Here is a 23676-nt window from a genome sequence, read left to right on the forward strand (position 1 = left end):
GAGTCAGTTCTTTGCATCAGGTGGCCAAAGTTTTGGAGTTTCAGCTTCAGCATCAGTCCTTCCAATGAATATTCAGGACTGATTTCCTTTAGGAAGGGCTGGATTTCCTTGCTGTCCAAGGGACACTCAAGAGTCTTCGGAATAGGGTACTGTAGATGCTCATTTAATAGCTGTGGCATGGATTCTTGCTGAAGGCTTTTTTAAAGAAAAATGAGAGCATGCCCTGGAGTATGGCCCATAGTAAACCACTCAGAAACTGTAGTGGAAGATGAATAGGTGCTATGAACCACTTTTTATTTTTATTTTTTTAAATTTATTTATTTTAATTGGAGGTTAATTACTTTACAATATTGTATTGGTTTTGCCATACGTCAACATGAATCTGCCACAGGTATACACGTGTTCCCCATCCTGAACCCCCTCCCTTCTCCCTCCCCGTACCATCCCTCTGGGTCATCTCAGTGCATCAGCCCCAAGCATCCAGTATCATGCATTGAACCTGGACTGGTGATTCGTTTAATATATGATATTATACATGTTTCAGTGCCATTCTCCCAAATCATCCCACCCTGACTCTCTCCCACAGAGTCCAAAAGACTGTTCGCCAGGAGACTCTCCTATCTTGCCTGACACTTGGGCCACCCATTATGCTCATCCAGACACTCTGCATTCTTTCCGTTTTCACTCATCACAGTCCTACTGAGCAACGACTAGATAACAAACACTTTATTCTTGACACCTTCACTTGGATGGTCAAAGGCATGTCAAACAGAACTGGCTCCAAACACCTGCCACTTTCATATCTCAAGTTACTGGCAACTTTCCTTTCAGATGCCCAGGCCAAAATATTAGAGTTTTCCTTGGCTCCTCTTCCCCTCATTCCCTACGTCCAGTCTCTGTGCAAACCTAGTACTCTCCACCTTCAAACCCCATGCTGAGGAATTTCCCTGTGGTCCAGTGGTTAAGACTCCCTGTGTGGATCACGATAAACTGTGGAAAATTCTGAAAGAGATGGGAATACCAGACCACTTGACCTGCCTCTTGAGAAACCTATATACAGGTCAGGAAGCAACAGTTAGAACTGGACATGGAACAACAGACTGGTTCCAAATAGGAAAAGGAGTGTGTCAAGGCTGTATATTGTCACCCTGCTTATTCAACTTCTATGCAGAGTACATCATGAGAAACGCTGGACTGGAAGAAACACAAGCTGGAATCAAGATTGCCAGGAGAAATATCTATCACCTCAGATATGCAGATGACACCACCCTTATGGCAGAAAGTGAAGAGGAGCTAAAAAGCCTCTTGATGAAAGTGAAAGAGGAGAGTGAAAAAGCTGGCTTAAAGCTCAACATTCAGAAAACGAAAATCATGGCATCTGGTCCCATCACTTTATGGGAAATAGATGGGGAAACAGTGTCAGACTTCATTTTGGGGAGCTCCAAAATCACTACAGATGGTGACTGCAGCCATGAAATTAAAAGACGCTTTCTCCTTGGAAGAAAAGTTATGACCAACCTAGACAGCATATTCAAAAGCAGAGACATTGCTTTGCCAACAAAGGTCCGTCTACTCAAGGCTATGGTTTTTCCTGTGGTCATGTATGGATGTGAGAGCTGGACTGTGAAGAAGGCTGAGCCCCGAAGAATTGATGCTTTTGAACTGTGGTGTTGGAGAAGACTCTTGAGAGGCCCTTGGACTGCAAGGAGATCCAACCAGTCCATTCTGAAGGAGATCAACCCTGGGATTTCTTTGGAAGGAATGATGCTAAAGCTGAAACTCCAGTACTTTGGCCACCTCATGCGAAGAGTTGACTCATTGGAGAAGACTCTGATGCTGCGAGGGACTTGGGGCAGGAGGAGAAGGGGACGACAGAGGATGAGACCGCTGGATGGCATCACCGACTCGATGGACGTGAGTTTGAGTGAACTCCAGGAGTTGGTGATGGACAGGGAGGCCTGGCATGCTGCGATTCATGGGGTCGCAAAGAGTCGGATAGGACTGAGTGACTGAACTGACTGACTGACTTCTACCGCAGGGGGCGCTGGTTCCACACTTGGCTGGGGAAGGAAGATCGTGCATGCCCACGCAGTGCGTCCAAAAAAATTATCAAGCAAACAAAACTGAATTTGGCCATTTCTACTCTCCCAGCCCGCATCACATCTTGCCTGGATTACTCCAGCATCCTCCTCACTGGTCTGCTTCCACTCATTGTTTTCTTCCTAGTAGCCAGAGAAATCCTTTAAAACATAGCTCAAGACCTCACTCGAAGGCTTCCCTGGTGACTCAGTGGTAAAGAATCTCCCTGCCAATGCAGGAGACACGGGTTTGATCAGTGGTCCAGGAAGACTGGACATTACCAGGAGCCACAACTATTGAGCCTGTGCTCTGGAGCCTGGGGACTGAACTACTGAAGCCTTCTCACCCTAGAGCCAGTGCTCAGCAAGGAGAAGCCACGGCGATGAGAGGCCCACACACTCCAACTAGAGAGTAGCTCCTGCTCCCTGCAACTAGAGAAAAGCCCGGCAGCAATGAAGATAGAGCACAGTAAATAATTATTAAAGAAAAACAAAAAACAAAAACAACCCTCATTCAAGACCTGGTGATGGCTGTTCATTTCAGTCTGGAGTAGCAACGCTCACAGATTACAAAGCCCCACCCCACACATTCTAAGCCCATATCCTGCTGCTCCTGCCACTCCCCAACACACACACACACACACACGCGCACACACACACACACACACACACACGGGTCTCCTTGCAGTTCCTCAAATACAACAGGTCTCAGAGCCGTTGCATTAGCTGTTCCTTCTGCCTGGAATGCTCTCTCTCCAGATTCTGGCATGACTGGCTCCCTCGTTTCCTTCAATTATTTCTCAAATGTCACATTCTAGGTGAGGCCTACTGTGACCCTTCTGTTTAAAATTGCAACCTTCCTACCGCACCCCCCACCCCATTCCCAGACTCCTTGCCCCTGCTCTATATTTTCCACAGAACTTATTGCCTCCTATCTCATTTATTATGGTGTCTATTAGTAACTGAATAAAAGTTAGTGGGCGAGACAGATAATAAACAGGAAATAAAAGCATCAATGTAAGGAACATTTTTTATATAAGTGGTTAGTGTTTTCACGCAAATACAAACCAGGGATGTGATAGAGACCTGCAGGCAGGCTGCTTTCTCATGGCTGGGGAGGGGACAGGAGCTGAGGCCTAAATAATGTGAAGGACCTCGGAGGAGTTAAGAGCCTTGGGGTAGGGTTGGGAAGGAGGAGCGTTCTTGCAGGAACTGCCAGGGCCAGAACTCTGCAAGGTGACAACCAGCAAGTTCATGGGCAGATTGTCTGAGCTCACCAGGCTCCCAGGGCTGTCAGGAAAGCCTCCCCCCGTCTTTGGTTGTGCACTCCTGAGTCCTTTTACAGCAGGCCTAGCTGTCCACTGACCCCAGGCAGAGCCTGGGCACTGAAGATGGGCTGCAGGCTGGCAGGAGTGAAGGGAGCAGAAATGAATAATCCCCCCCACCCCGGAAGCGGAGATCCAGCCGACTCCAGGGGGCCGGGTTGGGTGACTGGGAAGCTGGGCTGGGCCTCGCGGACTGGATAGGAGCCCGCCCAGAGGAGGCGTCTGGGCCGAGGCCGTCCCAGACTTGGCTCTGTGCGAGAAGTGGGCCGGGCGGGGAGAGGGGGGCTGGAGAGGGGGAAAGAGAAGGTCTCGAAGTTCTTGGGAGGTGGCCTGGGTCCGAGGCCCCCGGATGGTCCGAGGCCCCCCGGATGGCCCGAGGTGGGACTCTGGGTTCGAGGCCGGCCATCGCCAACCAGCACTGGGCCTCACTCTGGGCACAGCCGGCCGGGCCTCAGTTTCCCCCCGGCGTGGATCGCGGGGCCTAGTGAGTCGTGGGCGGGGAGGGGTGAGGGCGGTAACTCGAGCCGCCCAGGCGGGGTCTCTCGGCTCCCGCGGCCACGTTTAGCGGCCCGGACGGACGGAGGCCTCGGGTCCGGAGTCGAAATGGCCCCGGGCCAGCCCGCGGGCCGCGCTCCTGGGCTTCGGGGGCGTGGAGGTGAGAGCGGGCCCGGCGGGCTCGGGAGGAGGCGGCCCCGGGAAGGCGTGGCCCGCGGGGACGTGGCGGGGCCGCTCCCCGCGCGATGGGGAAACCAAGGCGGCAGCCGCGCCCAGAGTCTGCGGCGCTGGCCGCGGAGTTCCCGGTGAGGCCACCCCGTTTCTGGGCGACAGCGGGTCAGACACCCCCACCCCCCCGCGGTGGCCATGGCCAGTGGGTCCCACGCCCCAGCCCGCCGCTCCTCTAACAAAGAATCTAGAAAAATGCAGTGCAGCGGATTCCCGCCGGGGTTGCAATGCGGGCCTCGTTAACCGGGGAGGCGGGTGGGGAGGAGACGCCCTTCCCTGGGGAGGGGAGACAGTTAGGTCGGCTCCGGATCTCCTCTCCGCGCCCCAGTGCTGGACGGCCGGGAGGTGAGGCTACTGCTCAAGGAACCAACCATCTGTGTTATTCTCTTCCTTCTCCTCCAACCACCAACGGAGACCGGCCCAGCCCCCATCTCAGGACCCTGCTTGCTTCTCTCCATAGCCCTTATCAAGACGGGTCTTCACGTTATTTAATTGATTTAAAAAGACACTAATTATTATTTATTTTTGTCCTTTTTTTTTTAATTTTACAGTGTGCCTCCCCCTCGGAAATGTAGTTTTCAGGAAGGAGGGGCTTTATTTTGTCCACTATTGTATTCAGTTGTTTTAACAAATACTTTCTGAGGGCCTCCCCAAGCCCTGCAAAGGGCTGGATATTGGGGAGGTTCCACTGGAACCAAGTCCAGTTGGTTGGTTCTAGACATTCTGTGGCTGCGGACAGGGCTGTAAACACAAAGGAGATCATTGTGGGATGAAGGCTGCTGTTGGGTCACCTTAGATCAGACCACCTTCCTGATCAGGACCACCTTACATATAGTGATCAGGGCAGGCCTCTCAAATTAGGTCACTTAAAGACCACAGATAAACTATGTGGCAAGTACTAAAAGGGAAAAGCAACAAGCTATGTGGGTACTTAACTCTGACCTAGCCTTAGAGGGCAGGGTGCTGAGGTCCAAAGAGTGATGATCAGGATGATGGGACTCAGATCCTTAAATTGCTCCCAGGTGCAGGGCCTGGGTGGACCTGTGTGCGTATGTGTATTTTGGGCAGGGCAGTAGATTATCAGGGGTCAGGGAAGGCTTCCTGGAGGAGGTGGTGGTTTCATTTGACCTGAGGCTGAATAGGAGGCTGAGTAGGAGTAAGTCCAATCCTTTAGGATGGATTGACTGTATTTGAATTCTTTTGCAGGTGTCCTGGAAACCACGTGGTCAAAGGGCTGAGCCGTGTGGCCAGACAAGAGAGGCCCCCACCCCTGCCCAGGGAGCTCTGCGGGTAAGTGGGTCACTGCCAGGACTTGCCCCCCAAAGAGGTGAGGGAATCAGGAGACCAAGCTCTGCTTCTCACTGGCCACATGATCCTGGGAAGTTCACCTTCACTGTTCTGGTCTCAGTTTTCTGTGAGTCAGGAGAACAGTTGGATTATATGCCACTTGTGTGGGCTTCCCTGGTGGCTCAGATGGTAAAGAATCTGCCTGCAACATGGGAGACCTGGGTTCGATCCCTGGGTCGGGAAGATCCCCTGGAGAAGGAAATGGCAACCCACTCCAGTATTCTTGCCTGGAGAATCTCATGGATGGAGGAGCCTGGCAGGCTACAGTTCATGGAGTCACAAAGAGTCGGACACAATTGGAGTGACTTAGCACACACATATGGGGCACCAACATTTGGTAGTTGAGGTTGATCCTACTCCACTACGCCCTGTGTTTGTACTTGTTTCCTGAGAAGGTCCCTATCTGAACCCACACTGATCGAGGAATGAGGCAGGCCTGCCCCACCGCAGCCCTATCTGGCCCTGCAGGCAGCTAAAGGACTACTGTGCCATCAAATGAGAAGCCAACAGGGACCCACGGAGCCCATGGAAACCCTGGATTTTGGCTTCAGGGTTGGAGCTAAGGGGCCCTCAGATTAGGGGGTGATGTAAGCAAAGTGGTTTTTAAGAGTTTGGTTTTTATGAGTCCATTTCAGCCCAGCTGATGCCTTTTCCTTTGGGTTTTAAAAAGCTGTTCACAGCCCTGCCATACTTCCTGGTCTGACCCAAACGACATTTTCCTTTTCTCTGAGTCCTCTGATAACCAAGTGTTTGTTTGTTTGTTTGTTTTTGCATGATCCTCACAACCCTTTGAGAACAAAGGCAGGGAGACTAGCCCACTTCACAGATGGAGACACTGAGAACCTCAGGGCACAGAAAGTAAGAAGAGGCCACCGGGCTGGGGCCCAGGTCTCCTCCAGAGCCAGGACTCTTTTTCCCACGGGGTGCAAGCACCACCTCCCTCTCTGATCGCTGTTTGCCTCTGTCATCTCACAGTTCTCATGGGAGCCATGAAGTTGAATGAGAGGAGTGTGGCCCACTATGCACTGAGCGACTCCCCGGCAGACCACACAGGCTTCCTGCGCACCTGGGGAGGCGCAGGGATGCCACCCACCCCCAGTGGCGCTGGCCGAAGGTGCTGGTTTGTCCTCAAGGGCAACCTGCTGTTCTCCTTTGAGAGTCGAGAGGGCCGGGCGCCTCTGAGCCTCGTGGTGCTGGAGGGCTGCACGGTGGAGCTGGCCGAGGCTCCAGTGCCTGAAGAGTTTGCCTTTGCCATCCGCTTCGACGCTCCTGGGGTGCGCCCACACTTGCTCGCGGCAGATGGGCCGGCGGCCCAGGAGGCCTGGGTGAAGGCGCTGTCCCGGGCCAGCTTTGGCTACATGCGCCTGGTGGTGCGAGAGCTGGAGAGCCAGTTGCGTGAAGCCCGCCACAGCCTGGACCTGCACCGCCGCTCATCCTGGAAGGCCGTTTCCAGCCGCTGCAAGCCCCAGGCTCCTGACCGCTGGTCTCCTGGCCTGGAGAACGGCCACTCCCTCTCCAGAGACTGCAGCCCAATGGGCTTGGTGGAAGAAGTGGGCAGCCGGCCAGCAGGGCGGGGCTTGGCCGAGTGGGAGCTGCAGGGCCCTGCCAGCCTTCTCCTAGGCAGGGGGCAGAGCCCCGTGTCCCCTGAGACCTCCTGCTTCTCTACCCTGCATGAGTGGTACGGCCGGGAGATTATGGAGCTGAGGCGGGCCTGGCTGCAGAGGGCCCAGGAGAACCAGCCAGAATGCAAGGACCAGGACAGACCCTGAGCCTGGGCCCTTCGGGTTCAGCCCTTGTCCTGCTGGTCAGGACGCCAGGGCCAGTGCTTTTTCAGCAGTTTAAGGTTTTACAGGTTCTTTTTTTTTTTTTTTTTTAACGGGTTTCTGAAGTTGCTTTTGAAGTGAGCACTTTCCTTCCTGCTTTTTTAGGTTTTTCCCCCAGGTTCCAAGTCCACCTTCATACCTAGAGGGAACTGCGAAATCATTAACTTTCAACCCATTTATTTCCTGAGGCCCAGAGAGGAGAGGTGGCTTGCTCAGCAGTCACAAGGCAAGACTCAGGTCTGCTGACTGTGCTGGACTGTCCCTCTCTCAGGGGATTTAATGAAGTGGGTAATATCACATGACCACAGGTCACTCCGCCTTCACCTGTACGATTCTACAGTTTCCAACATGGGGAATCTTGTGTAAATACCCGAAGTTGCCTGCAGTGTTGGCTTGAGGGACTGACACTGTCAGAAAAAGTGGATTTACTGTGTCACAGGGGTTTCTGGGGCCTGGCTCCTCCTGAGTGGTGAGAAGTTTGAACATGGGACCCCTATCCTGCAATGAAGACAGGGCCCTTTGGAGAGAGAGGGCCTTTAGCTAGTAAAGAGGGATTTATCCTGATTAGAAAGTGTTAGGGCCCCTCTTCTTTCCCTGGCTGCCCTGTCAGCAGATGGTGCTGGTCACTGCCCCAGGAGGGGCCAGTAGCTTTTCTGTTAGCAGAAACTCTGTCCTCAACTGCCAAGTGGGAAGCTGAAGTGGGCTCCCTGGGAAAGTCAGTGACTTTGAATTTCAGTCCTGGGCATTTTAGGAGCTTGGACATAGGATTCCTGGCACCCTGTGATCAACTCTTCTCTCTTGACTGGGTCCCTAAAGGTATTCCCGATCCAGAAACCCCTAGGAACTCCTTCAGTCTTTCTTATTACCCAGCATGTATCTGCCAAGACCCTCTGGTTTCTGCTGTCACCAACATGGTGCCAAGCATTTTCTTTACCAGTTGTTCTGAGAGGCAAAGTGACTGGGTAGACAGGGCCAGTGGCCGATCAGCCTGGCATCCTAAGGATTCTGGTAGCAGCAGCTGGACGGAAGATTCAGAGCCTGGTCCAGTATACACAATCTCTCCCTTAGCCTCTTTCCCTCACTGGGGTTTTATGAGACCTGACGAGGGGCCAACTAGGCCTAGAGTCTTCAGCTTAAGAGCCTCTTTCAGTCCAGGAGGCTGCGATGCTGCCCAGGGTCCAGGACCTGCTCCAAGGAAGCTAGGTTTGTTTCCTAAGAAGAGGGGCTACCTTCCTAGCCCTGTTTGGGAGCCCCACAGCCTGTATCTCTTGTTTTATACGCAGATATTATAGGGTTTTTGGTTATATTTATTGTTACAGTGCTTTTTATACGATTAAAACACCATGTTTATTACTTGTATTGGTTCCTTTTTAGCAGTTTGTGTGAAAGCCCCCATCCCCCCCTTTTCAGATATATATTCCCCCTTTTCAGATATATTTTCCATTTCGTTGTACATAACATATACCGTGGCATGAAATAAATTTCCAAAATCATTTCAGTAGCACAAGTAATAAATTTGAACTGTATTTTTTAAGTGTTTAAAAAATACGACAGTTTGAAGTTCAATTAAACTGGTCTTTCATTTCAGTAACTCCCTGCTCGGCCAAGCCCTGGTTGTCCTGGGTGCGGGAACAATAACAGAAATCTGCAAGTTTCACAAGAACAACCCCAGTCAGATGGTCCCACCCACCAAGCCTGGAATGAGGGGTATACCCGGGCCTTGGCGTCATCCTCGTGACGTCACCATGTGCCGCAGCAGGAACTAGGCACACTGCGCAAGTCTGTGAGCCGGACCTCTCGTTTGCTATCTACAGACTCGCGAGGCTTGGGCGGCGTTCTTCCTGAGGGTGTCACTGGGGCCGGGCAGTGGGGTACTGGGGCCCGGACTAGGGGCGGAGCTGGGAGATGGCGTCAGGAGCGGCTCGATGGCTGGCGTTGGTACGCGTCGGATCTGGGGCTTCCCGAAGCGGGCTGAGCCTGAGGAAAGGTGGTGATGTCTCCGCCGGACGGAGCTGCTCAGGTCAGAGTCTGGTACCGACGAGGTCGGTCATCGTTACTCGCAGCGGCGCCATTTTGCCCAAACCGGTGAAAGTGAGTGTCTGCCTGGAGGCGGGGCGAAGGGGCCGAGGCCAATCATTGTGGGGAGTGTGTGCAGGTTGACGCTGATCGACAGGAGCAAAGGCCAGTCGAACGACTGCCTTAGACCGGAAGCCGTATCAAGGACAAAGTTTTGCGCTGATGCACTGCTAGTTTTGACAAGTGGGAGGAAGTGGCTGGTTGAGTTAGTGGTCGTTATTGAGCCGGGTACAGGGAGACAGAAGATGGGGGTCACGAGCGGAGAAAGGTGGCACTTTGCACTAGTTCATCCAGAGGAGCGCAGTGCCCTGGCTCTTTGGAGCCAAAAGACTCGGCTTTATGCATACAGTACAGACAAGTTTTGTTACGTCTCTACTTCGTAGTTGATGGGATGAAAAACGAATTCGTAAATAAACGGTTCCTGGGACAGACCTTATCATTTTGTGTTTGGACCTAGTATTTAATTCATGTGACTAGGTGTGCAGGAAATTATTACAATCTGTTTTTACAAGTGAAAAATGAGGGGCCAGAGTAGTGAAGCCAGTGTGCAAAGCTAACAGCTGAGTTAGGTTCTGAAATTCAGACTTCCTGTTGGTACAGGTCCCACCAGATCCTGTTTTCCCATTACTGAGTGTTATTACATGCCCTCAGTACCCTTGGAGTTTTTTCAGTAAAATAAGAACAATCCCTTATACAAGGATTTTTTTTTTTTTAAATTCCAGGGCTGTGTGAGTTACAAAACAAAAACAAATTACTTTAAAGCTATTTTGGCCGACCCAAGCTTACACAGAATGAGTTCAAGCCTGTTTCACAGCAAGAAACAGGCCCCATGTTAGGGGAAAGCTGCCTTTAAAGAGGCACGATTGAAGAACATTTTTTTTTGCGGGGGGAAGCCCTGTAAGGAAATAATGAGAGGAACTGTTGAGATTTTATTGGAACTTCCCAAGTCTGTTTAAATTCTTTTACTATAACGACATAATCAATTTTCAAAATACACCTGTTTCTAAAATGTAATATAGTGAAGTCAAATTTGTCAGGCACCAGGGAACCAGTTAAAGAACTGTATAGAATCTCTCTTAAGTGTACATGTTCATAATTTTGTAATCCGTTTGCATGTATTTAGTGACTTAACTCAAGCAGAACTGAACTATTATTTCCCTAGTCCACCTCCTAGTACTTTCTCACTTGTTTAAAAGCATCTGCAAGTAATTAATAGCTAGTGCCCTAATTTTTAGATGTCTGGAAGAGTGCCTTGTCTTTTTCTTTCTGGTAGACAGTTTGATGGCCATAGAATCACTTTATCTTTTCTTCTAATCATTTTTCTTGCTCCAAATTTTTCCAAGGACTTTAAAATCAAGTTGCTTATGATAAATCTGAGGTCCACAGGAGGGAATGCCCCTGAGAGGGCCAGGCCCTCTGTGGTCTTGCCAGTGGGCCCTGGCGCTCACAGCCAACACTCTTGACTCTCTGCAGATGTCCTTTGGCCTTCTCCGCGTGTTCTCCATTGTGATCCCCTTTCTCTATGTTGGGACACTCATTAGCAAGAACTTTGCTGCTCTACTTGAGGAACATGACATTTTTGTTCCAGAGGACGACGACGATGACGACTGACAGGTAAGGTTTGCTTCTCCCCCACACGTGGACCAGGAGCCCGAAGTGCGGTGGAGCATCGGAACTGTGATGTGGTTTGGACACTCCAAGCAGGAGCACAGACTTTTAATGAATTGACACACTTGCTGACTAATGTCTTTTATGTCACCTTTTCTCTATGTTGGATGAAGGAAATTATCTTATCGACTTACAAATTCACTGGGATCTCTTCTAACCAGCTTGAATCCCAACCACCCTTTTCTGTTTGCCTTTTGAAAGTGGTAGTCGCTCAGTTGTGTCTGATTTCTTTGTGACCCTGATGAACTGTAGCCCTCAAGGTTCCTCTGTCCATGGAATTCTCCAGGCAAGAATACTGAAGTGGGTAGCCATTCCCTTCTCCACGGGATCTTCCCTTCTGACCCAGGGATTGAACGCTGGTCTCCTGCATTGCAGGAGATTCTTTGCAGTTTGTCACTAGGGAAGCTCATTTGCCCTTTGTGTACCCTCAATTCTCTCAACCCACAAACTTTGTAGATAATTTAATATGCCTTACACACCCATCACAGCTTCATTTCACCAGCTCCACATTGAAATTTAGAAACTACAGGCCCTTGTCAGTGAGCTCCAGTTACCAGTAGTCTGTACACAGGCACTGCAGCCTGGCTCACACACTGCTCACAAACCTTTCCCCAGGGCCAGATCCATTCAGCTTTCTTGTGTTGACTTCCAGTGCCCTATGTAAATAAGTACCCTCCTGACTCTTTGGTCTGGTTTTTAAGGCTTGGCATGATCTGGTTACACCTGTTATTCCAGCCTTAACTTCCTATTAGCTTCCACATACCTATCCCCGGTTATTCACTATTTCTTGAATTCCGCCCCCTCTTCCCCACTCCCAGGCAGTAGTAGCCCATTGTTCCTCCTGACTGAAAGGCTATTTCCCACTGTGCTGTTTCTACCAGTTCTTCATTATCTTTGATGAAGGTATCTTTCCTCATCCCTCCACTTGAAAGTGACTGCTCTGCCCCCCTTACTGATCAGTACCTCTTGTGGTATTCAGTATTATACTCTTAAGATATACCCTAAACTCCACTCGACTACATTCTTGGTGCAGGGAACTTTTTTTTTTTTTAATATCTTTAGGGCCCCAGTGCCGGGTCTGGTGAATGTAAATATATGAATGAATAACTGAATGTACTCAAAGCTGCCTTTCTCCTGCCATATTTGGTAGAGCCTCTGTGGAATTCTCTTTCAGTATATGGTTAGAGGTCTGTTCTGTCAGCCAGTTCATTGCTGCTTTCCTTTTTTGCAGGGCCTGGAGGAAGGACAGAAAGGAGAAAGCCCTAACTTAAGAAATGGTGATGCTTGCAGCCTCTCCTCCTTTCCCATCCATAGATGGGCCCGGGGAAAGCCCTCAGCCTCCCAGTCCCAGTGAAGACCCCTGCATGGTCTGTGACCACAGCCCAAATCCCCAGGCTCTGGGAGGTTCCTGGAGATGTGCTGTCCACTGAGCATAATCAGATTATGAAAAAACAAAATAAACATCAGCTCTGTGTGAAGATGGCTGAAGTCTCTCGAGTTGGCTGTAGCTGCAGTTTCTTGCCCCTGCCGTCCTATCTCTTATCTGCTGAACAAATAGGTCTTTGATTTACAACCCAGGGTCTTCAGGCCCCTGTGGATCCACAGAGGAATTTGGGGAACCCGGGACAAATTTTCATTATTTACCAAAGCCTAACAGCTGCACCGGGTAACTAAAGGCTGAAGCTTTTGTGTTGAGTAACACTGGCTAGCTATCACATACAGTCAGAAGCAGCTTTGAGTGTTTAAATAAGTCCTTGAGAAATAACCACTTTTTAGCAAAAGGTGGGTTCCTTAGCTGAAAAAATAATAAAGGGGTTGTTGGTGCTGAAAAATTTGGGACTCCTCAGGGTGACTGTACCTACAGATACTGAAGCCCCTTCTCCAGCATTTAGACTGTCCAGGGATGGAAGAGACCACCACTGTCCAGAGCAAACAGTTCTTTCAGTGGGGTCAAAATGTATTCTTGTCACTTGAGCTACACCTCAATTCACAAAGGGAATATTTCTGTTCTGTGTGTGCACTGAACAGCTGTGTCTCTAGCAGAATGCCTGAGAAGGAAGTTAACTGCATTTTAAGGACCAGCACTGTTGCAAATAGAGGGCTAGCCTGCTGAGCAGACATTTTCTTCAGAATCCAGGGAAAAATAGCCCAGCTTGTCAGCTCCACCTCTCAGCCTCTTGGTGCTGCTCTAACCCTTTCCAATAGTAAGAGCTGGTTAATTTTGGACAATCTGTGGCATTACACCAAGCTATCCACTCCTGGTGGCTGTAGAAATAGCGAAGTTAACGAAGCCATCCAGCACCATACCCAGAATGACAGTTTCTGAGCAGATGGCCTCTTCCTTTTGTTTACCGACATGCAAGGCTCGGAGAAAAGAGAATCTAATTTACTGGAAACACCACACTTCAGGAAAAGGGAAAGAACAGGTGGTGTGTATACCGGACCCAACTTGTTCAGACAAAAAGTGAGAGACTGCAGTACAGCTTCCCACTGGGAAACCAATGGAATATCCTGAAACGACTGTCATATATTGAGTTTATTTTTGCTTTAAAATATTTAAATAGCAACATGCACCTTTTCCATTGAGTGATTTCACGGGTCGTGCCCAACATAGAACTTGGACAGGAAATCCTTCGGCCTTGGTGCTTCTGTTTCGTGGAAAAACCGCATAACATGTGTCCGCTGCTTCCACACGTTGATTGTCTCTTCCAGTTCCATCTTTCCCTGTACAAGTGAGGGGACAGGCCTCAGTCAAGAGTGGCTGGGTGGAAGGAACAACACTGGAGGCCAGGGTTAGATCATCTAGCACTGACTTTTTGAGTGACCTTGGGCAAGTAATATGCCCTGTCCAGACCATAGTTTCTGCATCTGGAAAATGAGGTGGTGGACTAAATAATCTCTGAGGCCTGTTAAATATATATATTTTTAACCCTCTGGCTGACTGGTTCCATGGGGATAGCTTTCGGCCATCAGGCCTGTGCCCCATGACTGCCTAACCTGACTGGCTTAACATGTACCGTTCTTTCCACGTTACTGGCCCATGCTGAAGCTGCCACTGATGCTAGTGAGACAGACCAGAGAGACAGAATTAAGCCCACGATCTGACTCCACTTACTCGGCCAACTGGCCTCTTCTGGCTGTAAACTGGCAATGTGGTGAAGCGGTAACTTGCATGGATGAGGTTCAAGAAGAATTCAAACTTCCCTCTTTTTTTAGTTTTAAAATGCAAACCCCAGTGAATTTTCCCTTGAATAATCTTATAATCTATTTAACCAGGTGAGAACCTCCAAACAACTGTTCCTTTGAAACACTAGGTAACAGTTGCTGACCCAGTTGTTGCTTTTAAACTTGGAGATAAAATAGCCATCTGGAAAGCTCTGGACAAGATGATTCCTCTTTTAAATCAGTCAGGGAGCGTCAGTTACCTTAATTACCAGAAGATCAACCACCCTGGGGTCTGTGACGTGCGCATTCTTCTTAAACATTTCCCGGACTTTATCCCGTCCCTGTTTCACAGAGATGTCTAGCTGGAATAAATGCACTAGAGAGAAAACACCATTCAGGGTAGAGATGGTTAAAATGTGCTTTTAAAACACTGAGTCAGTGTCACTCACTGAATACACAGGTTGCCCATTCACTCCATTCACCAAATATTAGCCTGACCCTAAGTGAGCTACTTGAGGATGTGAAGAAGCGTGAGATATGGTGCTATCTCAGGAACTTAAGTTTTGTTTGGGGAAACAAGCCCACTGCATTTGAAGAGGCAGCATAGCACAGCTCAAGAATATGAATAACCTGGGTTCAAATCCCAGCTTTGTCGTCTATCAGCTCTATGATTCTGTATACGTTAACTTCTCTCTGCCTGAGGGTATTTATTTGCTGGTGAAATGAGGAGAGCAGCACATATTAACTCCAGAGCGGCTGTGAGGATTCTGAGAGAAGGAAAGATGCTCAGGCCAGTGCCTGGCATGGAATAAGCTCTCAATAAACGTCAGCATTATTATTACAAAGAAAAACTGGCAAGAAATGCAGGGCTGACATTAACATACAACGATATGGTGTAGGTTTGTGTACCATGCAAACTTAAGAGCCGAGGGAGACTGCTGAGTGTGCAGGTAGGGAAAGGTGTCACTCCAGCAGGCAGTTACTACCATATTAGGTTTACCAGGGGGAAGGAGAGGGAAGTGTAAGATGTAACAGCTCCTGCTTTCTAGGTCTTAAACCCACCAGTGCAAATACTGAAAAAGTCACAATATTCAGTAATCCCTGATTAAGTGCTAAAACAGTGGGACAGACTCAGTGACCTGGGAGTCCGACAAAGCATATATGTCTTTGAAAATTAGGTTTTAGTCATTTTATTCTCATTTTCTGGCAGTTGGCCTTCAGTGGATTTGCTGATGACAAGGACATGAATGGAGCCTTGTACGGTAGGTAGATGGGATGAGGGGAGAAGGGGGAACATGAGGCTAAGCGGACAGCATAACCAGGCTCATGGGCTAGAATGAGCACTGTGGTTGAGACCAGCGGGCTCACTGGTGAGAATACCCTGCGGTATGGCCATTCCTGTGACAGGTCCACTCTAGTCTATGGAGCTATCACAGCCAGCTCTGAAAACCAGGAGGGCCATCTTGTGACCGAATTAACCAACAACAAAGTGTGAATCTTTAATTATACAGGTAGCTTAGTGACAGCAATAGAAAAATAAAGCTGCTGCTGAGGGAAAGACCATGCCAGGCTGACTCAACCAAAGAATAAGCAAAAGCAGAATCTAACAGGAGAAACTGCATCCCAGCTTTACAGGGAAGTGTTAACAGAGAATAGAAGATCACATGAGAAAGAAAGTCTCCAGTGGAGTGCTGGAGCAGCCTGCCATGATGAGCCAGTTATACGCAGCTCTTCCCAAATGTGCCGTCAGCGACTTCACTCAGAGCCTAAAGTCAACCGTGGGGGGAGTATTCACGGCACTGAAAATGGCAGGGGCTTTCCTGGTGGTCCAGTGGTTAAGAATCCGCCTGCCAATGAAGGGGACACAGGTTCGATCCCTGCTTCGGGAAGATCCCACGCGCTGGAGCAACTGAGCCCCTGCACCACAACTATTGAGCCCACGTGCCTCGGGCCCATGCTTCCGGGCTAAGAGAAGCCCACGCCACAACCAAGAGTAGCCTCAGCTCTCCCACGGCAACTAGAGAAAGCCCGTGAGCAGCCACGAAGACCCAGCACAGCCAAAACACACCACAGTATCACATTAGGAATTTTAGAAAGGGGCCAACAAAGAGACAGGAAGACAGAGACACAAATTAATGCAGACTAACATGGATCCTGAACGTTGGAATCTTACCACTGGAGCACTGTGGGGGCTTGCCTGAAGTCGGACAACTGATCCCTGGCAAACGCAGGCCAAGAATCCAGGTAGCTGGTTCTTTAATTTACAATTTTGTGTTCTTTAAAGGAAAGGAGTATGAGGAATCTTCCTCTGCTATCAGTGCTTACCTTTCCTACATTTTCATACTAGAATTCAGTTCAAAATAGGAGGAAAAACCAACGTGCTTCTATGCACACGAGGGGAGCTGTGTCCACCCGACTCCCATCCCCCAATCTCCAGAACCACACACCAGCACACTGGGTGTATGAATCTTCTCAGGAAAATGTTCACAGGCACAAAGGCAAAGTTTTGCTTACAGTGTGCTCAAGGACCCCACAGTGCCCATCCTCTCAGGTTAAGAATCCTTGTTTCTAAGGAGACAAATGCCATAGCTTTGACCCAGCTGTCCTCCTCCTGTCGCACCCCCCTGAACACACCCCTTCACCACTGAGAAAGGCTGTGGGAAGCTAAACAGGAACAGCTAAGCAACAGTCTGCTGAACTGTTCTTTGGTCTAAATCCGTGGTCATCAAACCTGTGATGATTCTGCCCGCCAGAACATTTGGCAACGTCTGGAGGCATCTTTGACGGTCACAGCGAGGGGGAAGAGTGCTGATGGCGCCACTGGGTGGGAGGCCAGGCATGTTGCTGAACATCCGACAAGGCACAGGGCGGTCTCCACAACAAGGGCCACCCGGCACAGATGCTGCTGTCGAGAAGCCCTGGGGGAAACCAATTCCAGCTGCTCCCTCTCAACTCACAGATTCCTGGCTTACTCTTAGAATCCTAAATATTTTAATTTCAATTTTAAGAACATCTGTGAGGCTCAAAAGGAAGATATGAAAGTGCCCCTTCTGGATGAAGGGGACTTCCACGGTGCGTGTCTTCAAGTTAGTTCAGGCTTTTCTGAGTCAGGAAGGCTCGACACATTAGGAAGGAAGACACTGGGACAGTTTTCAGTCATTTGCTCCACTTCATTTTGGGAGCATTTATACCAAGTGCCAGGAGATTCTTAGGTGGGAAGGTAGCATGGTGTGATGAGAAAGAGCATGGGATCTGGGCTCAAATGAGCTGGGTAAGGTCTCCACACCATCATGAACTATGACCTTGGCTGGGGTACAACCTCCTCATCTGTTTCCTCACCTAAAACAGAGGAGAGAAAATAACCTCTGACCTCACTCCTTTACAGGAATGTGGTAAAAATCAAGTGACAACATCTTACCAACAGTAAAGTACTGATACAGGGCTAACTGTCGAAAATTTCAGCACTTATTTCCCATACCTCTATTATATTTGGAGTTTTAATGATCTGGTTATATGCCTACTTTCCTGACTAGACCATAAGACTCTTGAAGGCAGGGTTGTGTTTTCATCACTTTTCTATCTCTCTAGGTATCTAGTCCTGACCCTGAAGTACAAGAAGTACCCAATAAAATAGAAATTTAAATGAATAGTTTCTATAGAAATTCTCTTGTTACACTGTAACCAGCAAGCAGCGAGTATTATTTTTTTCACAGGAGGGAAGCTGGGGTGGTTTGGTTCTGTGCTTCCACGCAGAGGCAACCACCCAGGCAAATGGCAGTCTGTTCCAAGTGCGCAGCATAACTGGGCCTGTGAGATTCAGGGAAGACTACAGCAGGAGCTGAGCTAAGCATCACAGCTGACAATCAGGGTCTGATGGTGTGATGTGAGACAAGCTGACGTGCCTCAGTTTTCTCATCTGTAAGCCAGGGAAACAACTGGAACTCACACTACAATGAGGCCTCTGGCATAGTGCCGGGCCATATATTTGCATTTCAATGAATGCTGTGTGTGTGTGTGTGTGTGTGTTCGTGTGTGTGTGTGTGTGTGTGTGTGTTCTGTTACTCAGTCGTGTCCGAATCTTTGTGACCCCAGACTGTAGCCCACCAGGACCCTCTGTCCATGGAATTCCCCGAGCAAAACTACTGGAGTGAGCCGCCATTTCCTCTTCTAGGGCATCCTTCCAACCCAGGGACTGGACCCAGGGTTCCTGCATCTCTCTGCACTGGCAGGCGGATTCTTTACCACTGAGCCAGCTGGGAAGCCCCAGAGAATGTTGCTCAGGCCAGTGTGTACACTGGTGTCACGATATGCATCACTGGGGATTTCAGCTGAGGATCCAACTAAGGATTGGGAATAAGCAAAAGTATAGTATTGATAATAACTAACATAATAATTATTAGGCAACTGTGCAATCTCAAAAGTGACAGAATGATCTTGGTTCATTTCTAAGGTAAACCATTCAAAATCACAGCTATCCAAGTCTATGCCCCAACCACTAATGCCAAAGAAGCTGAAGTTGAATGGTTCTATGAAGACCTACAAGACCTTCTAGAACTAACACCCAAAAAAGATGTTCTTTTCATCACAAGGACTGGAGTGCAAAAGGAGGAAATCAAGAGATACCTGGAGTAACAGGCAAGTTTGGCCTTGGAGTACAAAATGAAGCAGGGCAAAGGCTAACAGAGTTTTGCCAAGAAAATGCACTGGCCATAGCAAACACCCTCTTCCAACAACACAAGAGAAGACTCTACACATGAGCATGACCATATGGTCAATACTGATTCTATTCTTTGCAGCCCAAGATGGAGAAGCTCTATACAGTCAGCAAAACAAGACTGGGAGCTGACTGTGGCTTACATCATGAACTCCTTATTGCAAAATTCAGATTTAAACTGAAGAAAGTGGGGAAAACCACTAGACCATTCAGGTATGACCTAAATCAAATCCCTTATGATTATACAGTGGAAGTGACAAATAGATTCAAGGGATTAGATCTGATAGACAGAGTGCCTGAAGAACTATGGACGGAGGTTCCTAACATTGTACAGGAGGCGGTAATCAAAACCATCCCCAAGAAGAAGAAATGCAAAAAGGCAAAATGGTTTTCTGAAGAGACCTTACAAATAGCTGAGAAAAGAGAAGTGAAACGCAAAGAAGAAAAGGAAAGACATATCCATCTGAACGCAGAGTTCCAAAGAAGAGCAAGGAGAAGTAAGAAAGCGTTCCTAAGTGATCAATGCAAAGAAACAGAGGAAAACAATAGAATGCGAAAGACTAAAGAGTTCTTCAAGAAAATCAGATATACCAAGGGAACATTTCATGCAAAGATGAGCACAATAAAGGACAGAAATGGTAGGGACCTAACAGAAGCAGAAGATATTAAGAGGTGGCAAGAATATACAGAACTGTACAAAAAAGATCTTCACGACCCAGAAAACCACAATGGTGTGACCATTCACCTAGAGCCAGACATCCTGGAATGTGAAGTCAAGTGGGCCTTAGAAAGCATCACTACAAACAAAGCTAGTGGAGGTGATGGAATTCCAGTTGAGCTATTTCAAATCCTGAAAGATGATGCTGTGGAAGTGCTGCACTCAATATGCCAGCAGATTTGGAAAACTCAGCAGTGGCCACAGGACTGGAAAAGGCCAGTTTTCATTCCAATCCCAAAGAAAGGCAATGTCAAAGAATGTTCAAACTACTGCACAACTGTACTCATTTCACATGCTAGTAAAGTAATGCTCAAAGTTCTCCAAGTGAGGCTTCAACAGTACATGAACTGAAAATTTCCAGGTTTTCAAGCTGGATTTAGAAAAGTCAGAGGAACCAGACAGAGATCAAATTGCCAACATCAGTTTGATCATAGAAAAAGCAAGAGAATTTCAGAAAACCATCTCCTTCTGCTTCACTGACTGTGCCAAAGCCTTTGACTCTGTGGATCACAACAAACTGGAAATTCTTGAAGAGATGGGAATTTCTCTTGAGAAATCTGTATGCAGGTCAGGAAGCAACAGTTAGAACTGGACATGGAATAACGGAATGATTCCAAATTGAGAAAGGAGTATGTCAAGGCTCTATATTGTCACCTTGCTTATTTAACTTATATGCAGACTATATCATGAGAAATGCCAGGCTGGATGAAGCACAAGTTGGAATCAAGATTGCAGGGAGAAATATCAATAACCTCAGATATGCAGATGACACAACCCTTATGGTAGAAATTAAAGAACTTAATAGCCTCTTGATGAAAGTGAAAGAGGAGTGTGAAAAAGTTGGCTTAAAACTCAACATTCAGAATACTAAGATCATAGCATCTGGTCCCATCACTTTATGGCAAATAGATGGGTAAACAATGGAAACAGTGTCAGACTTTATTTTTTTGGTCTCCAAAATCACTACAGATGGTGACTGCAGCCATGAAATTAAGATGCTTGCTCCTTGGAAGGAAAGCTATGAGCAACCTAGACGGCATATTAAAAAGCAGAGACATTGCCGACTAAGGTCTGTCTAGTTAAAGCTCTGGTTTTTCCAGTTGTCATGTATGGATGTGAGATTTGGACTATAAAGAAAGCTGAGCACCGAAGAATTGATGCTTTTGAACTGTGGTGTTAGAGAAGACTCTTGAAAGTCCCTTGGACTGCAAAGAAATCCAACCAGTCTATCTTAAAGGAAATCAGTCCTGAATATTCATTGGACTGATGCTGAAGCTGAAACTCCAGTACTTTGCCCACCTGATGCGAAGAACTGACTCACTAGAAAAGACCCTGATGCTGGGAAAGATGAAGGCAGGAGGAGAAGGGAACAACAGAGGATGAGATGGTTGGATGGCATTACTGACTCAATAGACATGAGTTTGAGTAAGCTCCAGGAGTTGGTGATGGACAGGGAAGCCTGGCGTGCTGCAGTCCATGGGGTTGCAAAGAGTTGAATACAACTGAGCGACTGAACTGAACATAATAATTACAATGATGAATGTTAGATATGAATGAATGTTAGTTATTATCAATACTTTTACTTATTCCCCATCTTTAGTTTGGATCCTCAGCTGAAATCTTGTGGTGGATATCATGACACCAGCATACACAGGCCTGAGCAAACAAGCTGCAGATTATTGATCCTCCGCACAAAGATACTGCACCCCCTTGAGCCCCACTACATGGAATCTCCCCTGCTCTACAGGCTCCTATAATCCCCTGGTTTCTCCTCCTCTTCTCAGGACCCTCCTGACTCTGGGCTTATCTTCTCAAACAGTATTTGAGGGACAGTCTTGGAGGGTGTTGGTTCTGAATTAACTGAATACCTGGGTTCTAGCCTCAGTTCAGCCATTGATGTTTTACCCTTTGCAAAGTATTCTTCCTGTCATCTGGGTCTTGTTCCCCACCTCCTGTCCTCCCTGCAACAAGAAAACATTCTTGGGTACCCACGAAGTGTTCTGCCAGGCAAACCTATTTTCTAAACATCTGCATTTGAATACACACACCACCTCACACACTAGCGACTGTCACTGCCCTATACTTATCCATCTGTTCCCTGGAGGTCTGTGAATTTGTAGTCCCTGAACCCGCGGACCACTCAAGTTTCTCCCTTCGTTGTATCCTATGGGTTTCAAGTTTAAATTCTGATCCTTGAAAACCTCTTAAAAAGTCAGCCTGAGGGCAGTGACACTGCGGAGCAGACACAGCTCTCATACAGTAAAGAACTGGGTTCTGCATGGAAAGTAAGCCCTATCAATAACAGTAACAATAACAAGACAAGAGGAGCTGCCAGCATTTAAGGAGTGTCTAAATGTCAGACCCTATGCCAAGTACTTTAGATGCATAAACTTATTAGAGCAACTCTCTGAAGAAGGTACTATTATCATTCTACAGATGAGGAAACTGAGGCATAGTGAGATGAAACAGCTTGCTCATGGTAACACAGCTAGTAAGGGCCAGGGTTTGGAGGCAAGTCCACATAACTACATTCTCCTGCTTCTCACACACAGGCAAGGAAGTGGCAGCCCTGAGAGCTCTGGTGCTCAGGTCACTTAAAAACACGTCTCCTCTCAAACCACCAGTGGCGGCCTCCATTAAAACACACTTCTCCAGGGGATCTTTCCAACCGAGGGATCGAACCCTGGTCTCCAGCATTGTAGGCAGATTCTTTATCGACAGAGCTAGCAGGGAAGCCCTAAAACACCCTAAGTCAGATTAGACAATTACAAAATATGGACAGTGCCTGACATTTGTACTGCCCTTGACACTTGGCCCAAGTTTTCTTTGGTCAGGGACACTGGGCAGCAGCACTGATGGAGATGCCAAGACAAAATCTCTCTGAACCCAGGGAACTTATGTCTAAGTCCTTCAGGAGGACAGACTGGTTCTCTGACATCTAAGTGAAGACAGGAGTTCTGGTGCAGGCAGGGAAAGGAGTTCCCAAGGAATATTAGGGGCCTGTGGAGCTGGGTAAAAAGACCTGGGAGACTGCAGAAGGAGGCCACCTAAACCGGAGGGACTGGAAAAGGCACCACCATCTTTCTGGATGACCTTGGGAAACTCACTTCCCTTCTCCGGTACTGTTTCTTTGCGGTCGATGTGGGAACCAGGTGGTCGCTGAAACCCCACAACCCTTCTGTTTATATAACCTAGTGGGAATCTGTAAACACATTCAGGAACTCGAGTAGGGTTCCAGATCCACCAGGGGCGGGCCCTCGGCCTTGCACAGATCACTTCGACTCTCAGTGCCTCGACTGCTTCATCTACAAAACGAAGTGTGTCACTGACAGGCCCTGCTCTCCCTCCCAAGGGTTCAGGAAGAATTCGGGGGCCAAACAACGAGGGCTCCTAGAAACGCGGTTCCGACACACAGCACGGCTGGTATGGCCCCCGCGCAGCCGCCAGGTCAGGTCCACCAAGGCTCGTGTGACCCTACTCGCCTGAAGCGCTCGGAATCACCTCTGCTCAAGTTGGTGACCTCAGCTCGGCCCGGCAGAAATGGGAGGCCGGGACGGCTGCGACCTTGGGCGGCTGCCTCCCGGGCCCCGCGTGAGCCGCTGCCTCTCACCAGTGTTCGGTACCTCCCGATACCAGGCGCGGTAGAGCTCGCGCACCCTCCGCTTGGCCTCGTTCATGTCCCGACTGAAAATGGGCTTCACCGAGGTACCGGCTGCAACAGCAGCCTGCCGGAGTCCACTCGCCGCCATCTTGCTGAGAAAATCACTTCCCAGCTCCACCCGGTTTCAACCTGTAAGTGCAGCCGAGGTACGAATCTTTTTTCTCATTGGCTAGAACTTAAAGTCCCGCCCCTAAATGCCACTGGTGGGCGGGTAAACGGATACAGAGCTCTCTGATTGGCGGAGAAACCGCTCTCTCTGGGTGGAGACAGGCAGGTGTAGGCTGCGCATGCTCAGCTGCGGAATCGTACGGTCTGCCGTTGGGCGTCCTAACTGTTGCCCGACCGCGCTGACAGGGGGCGCTCAGGCCCAGACTGGCG

The 23676-nt window shown here is 48.7% G+C and overlaps 3 protein-coding genes across 9 annotated transcripts; 2 read left to right on the forward strand and 1 right to left on the reverse strand.

Moving 5' to 3' along the window:
- Positions 3680-12522, forward strand: FAM109B (family with sequence similarity 109 member B). Of its 7 annotated transcripts, none has more exons than XM_018048834.1 (5): positions 3680-3887; positions 5333-5416; positions 6449-9387; positions 10846-10986; positions 12272-12522. In XM_018048834.1, the coding sequence occupies exon 3, from the start codon at positions 6454-6456 to the stop codon at positions 7240-7242; it is 789 nt and encodes a 262-aa protein (XP_017904323.1). In that variant the 5' UTR covers positions 3680-3887; positions 5333-5416; positions 6449-6453; the 3' UTR covers positions 7243-9387; positions 10846-10986; positions 12272-12522. The 7 variants fall into 7 exon arrangements, with proteins under 7 accessions (XP_017904323.1, XP_017904329.1, XP_017904326.1 ...); XM_018048840.1 differs by having other exon boundaries at positions 6449-9316; XM_018048837.1 differs by having other exon boundaries at positions 3680-3781.
- Positions 9040-12523, forward strand: SMDT1 (single-pass membrane protein with aspartate rich tail 1). The gene is made up of 3 exons (XM_005681129.2): positions 9040-9387; positions 10846-10986; positions 12272-12523. The coding sequence occupies exons 1-2, from the start codon at positions 9202-9204 to the stop codon at positions 10981-10983; spliced, it is 324 nt and encodes a 107-aa protein (XP_005681186.1). The 5' UTR covers positions 9040-9201; the 3' UTR covers positions 10984-10986; positions 12272-12523.
- Positions 13559-23465, reverse strand: NDUFA6 (NADH:ubiquinone oxidoreductase subunit A6). The gene is made up of 3 exons (XM_005681127.3): positions 23248-23465; positions 14466-14581; positions 13559-13764 (listed from the first exon to the last, which is right to left on the reverse strand). The coding sequence occupies exons 1-3, from the start codon at positions 23384-23386 to the stop codon at positions 13633-13635; spliced, it is 387 nt and encodes a 128-aa protein (XP_005681184.1). The 5' UTR covers positions 23387-23465; the 3' UTR covers positions 13559-13632.

The sequence above is a fragment of the Capra hircus genome, chromosome 5 (assembly GCF_001704415.2).
Source record: "Capra hircus breed San Clemente chromosome 5, ASM170441v1, whole genome shotgun sequence".
Classification (NCBI taxonomy): Eukaryota; Metazoa; Chordata; class Mammalia; order Artiodactyla; family Bovidae; genus Capra; species Capra hircus.

Excerpts from the sequence above, each read along its gene's own strand:
- SMDT1 (XM_005681129.2), top strand. The coding sequence starts at position 9,202 with ATGGCGTCAGGAGCGGCTCGATGGCTGGCGTTGGTACGCGTCGGATCT. Across the intron at positions 9,388-10,845 it reads TTTTGCCCAAACCGGTGAAA|ATGTCCTTTGGCCTTCTCCG; the intron begins GTGAGTGTCTGC and ends GACTCTCTGCAG.
- FAM109B (XM_018048834.1), top strand. The coding sequence starts at position 6,454 with ATGGGAGCCATGAAGTTGAATGAGAGGAGTGTGGCCCACTATGCACTG.
- NDUFA6 (XM_005681127.3), bottom strand. The coding sequence starts at position 23,386 with ATGGCGGCGAGTGGACTCCGGCAGGCTGCTGTTGCAGCCGGTACCTCG. Across the intron at positions 14,582-23,247 it reads TCGGGAGGTACCGAACACTG|TGCATTTATTCCAGCTAGAC; the intron begins GTGAGAGGCAGC and ends TTTTCTCTCTAG. Across the intron at positions 13,765-14,465 it reads TTGATCTTCTGGTAATTAAG|GGAAAGATGGAACTGGAAGA; the intron begins GTAACTGACGCT and ends TCACTTGTACAG.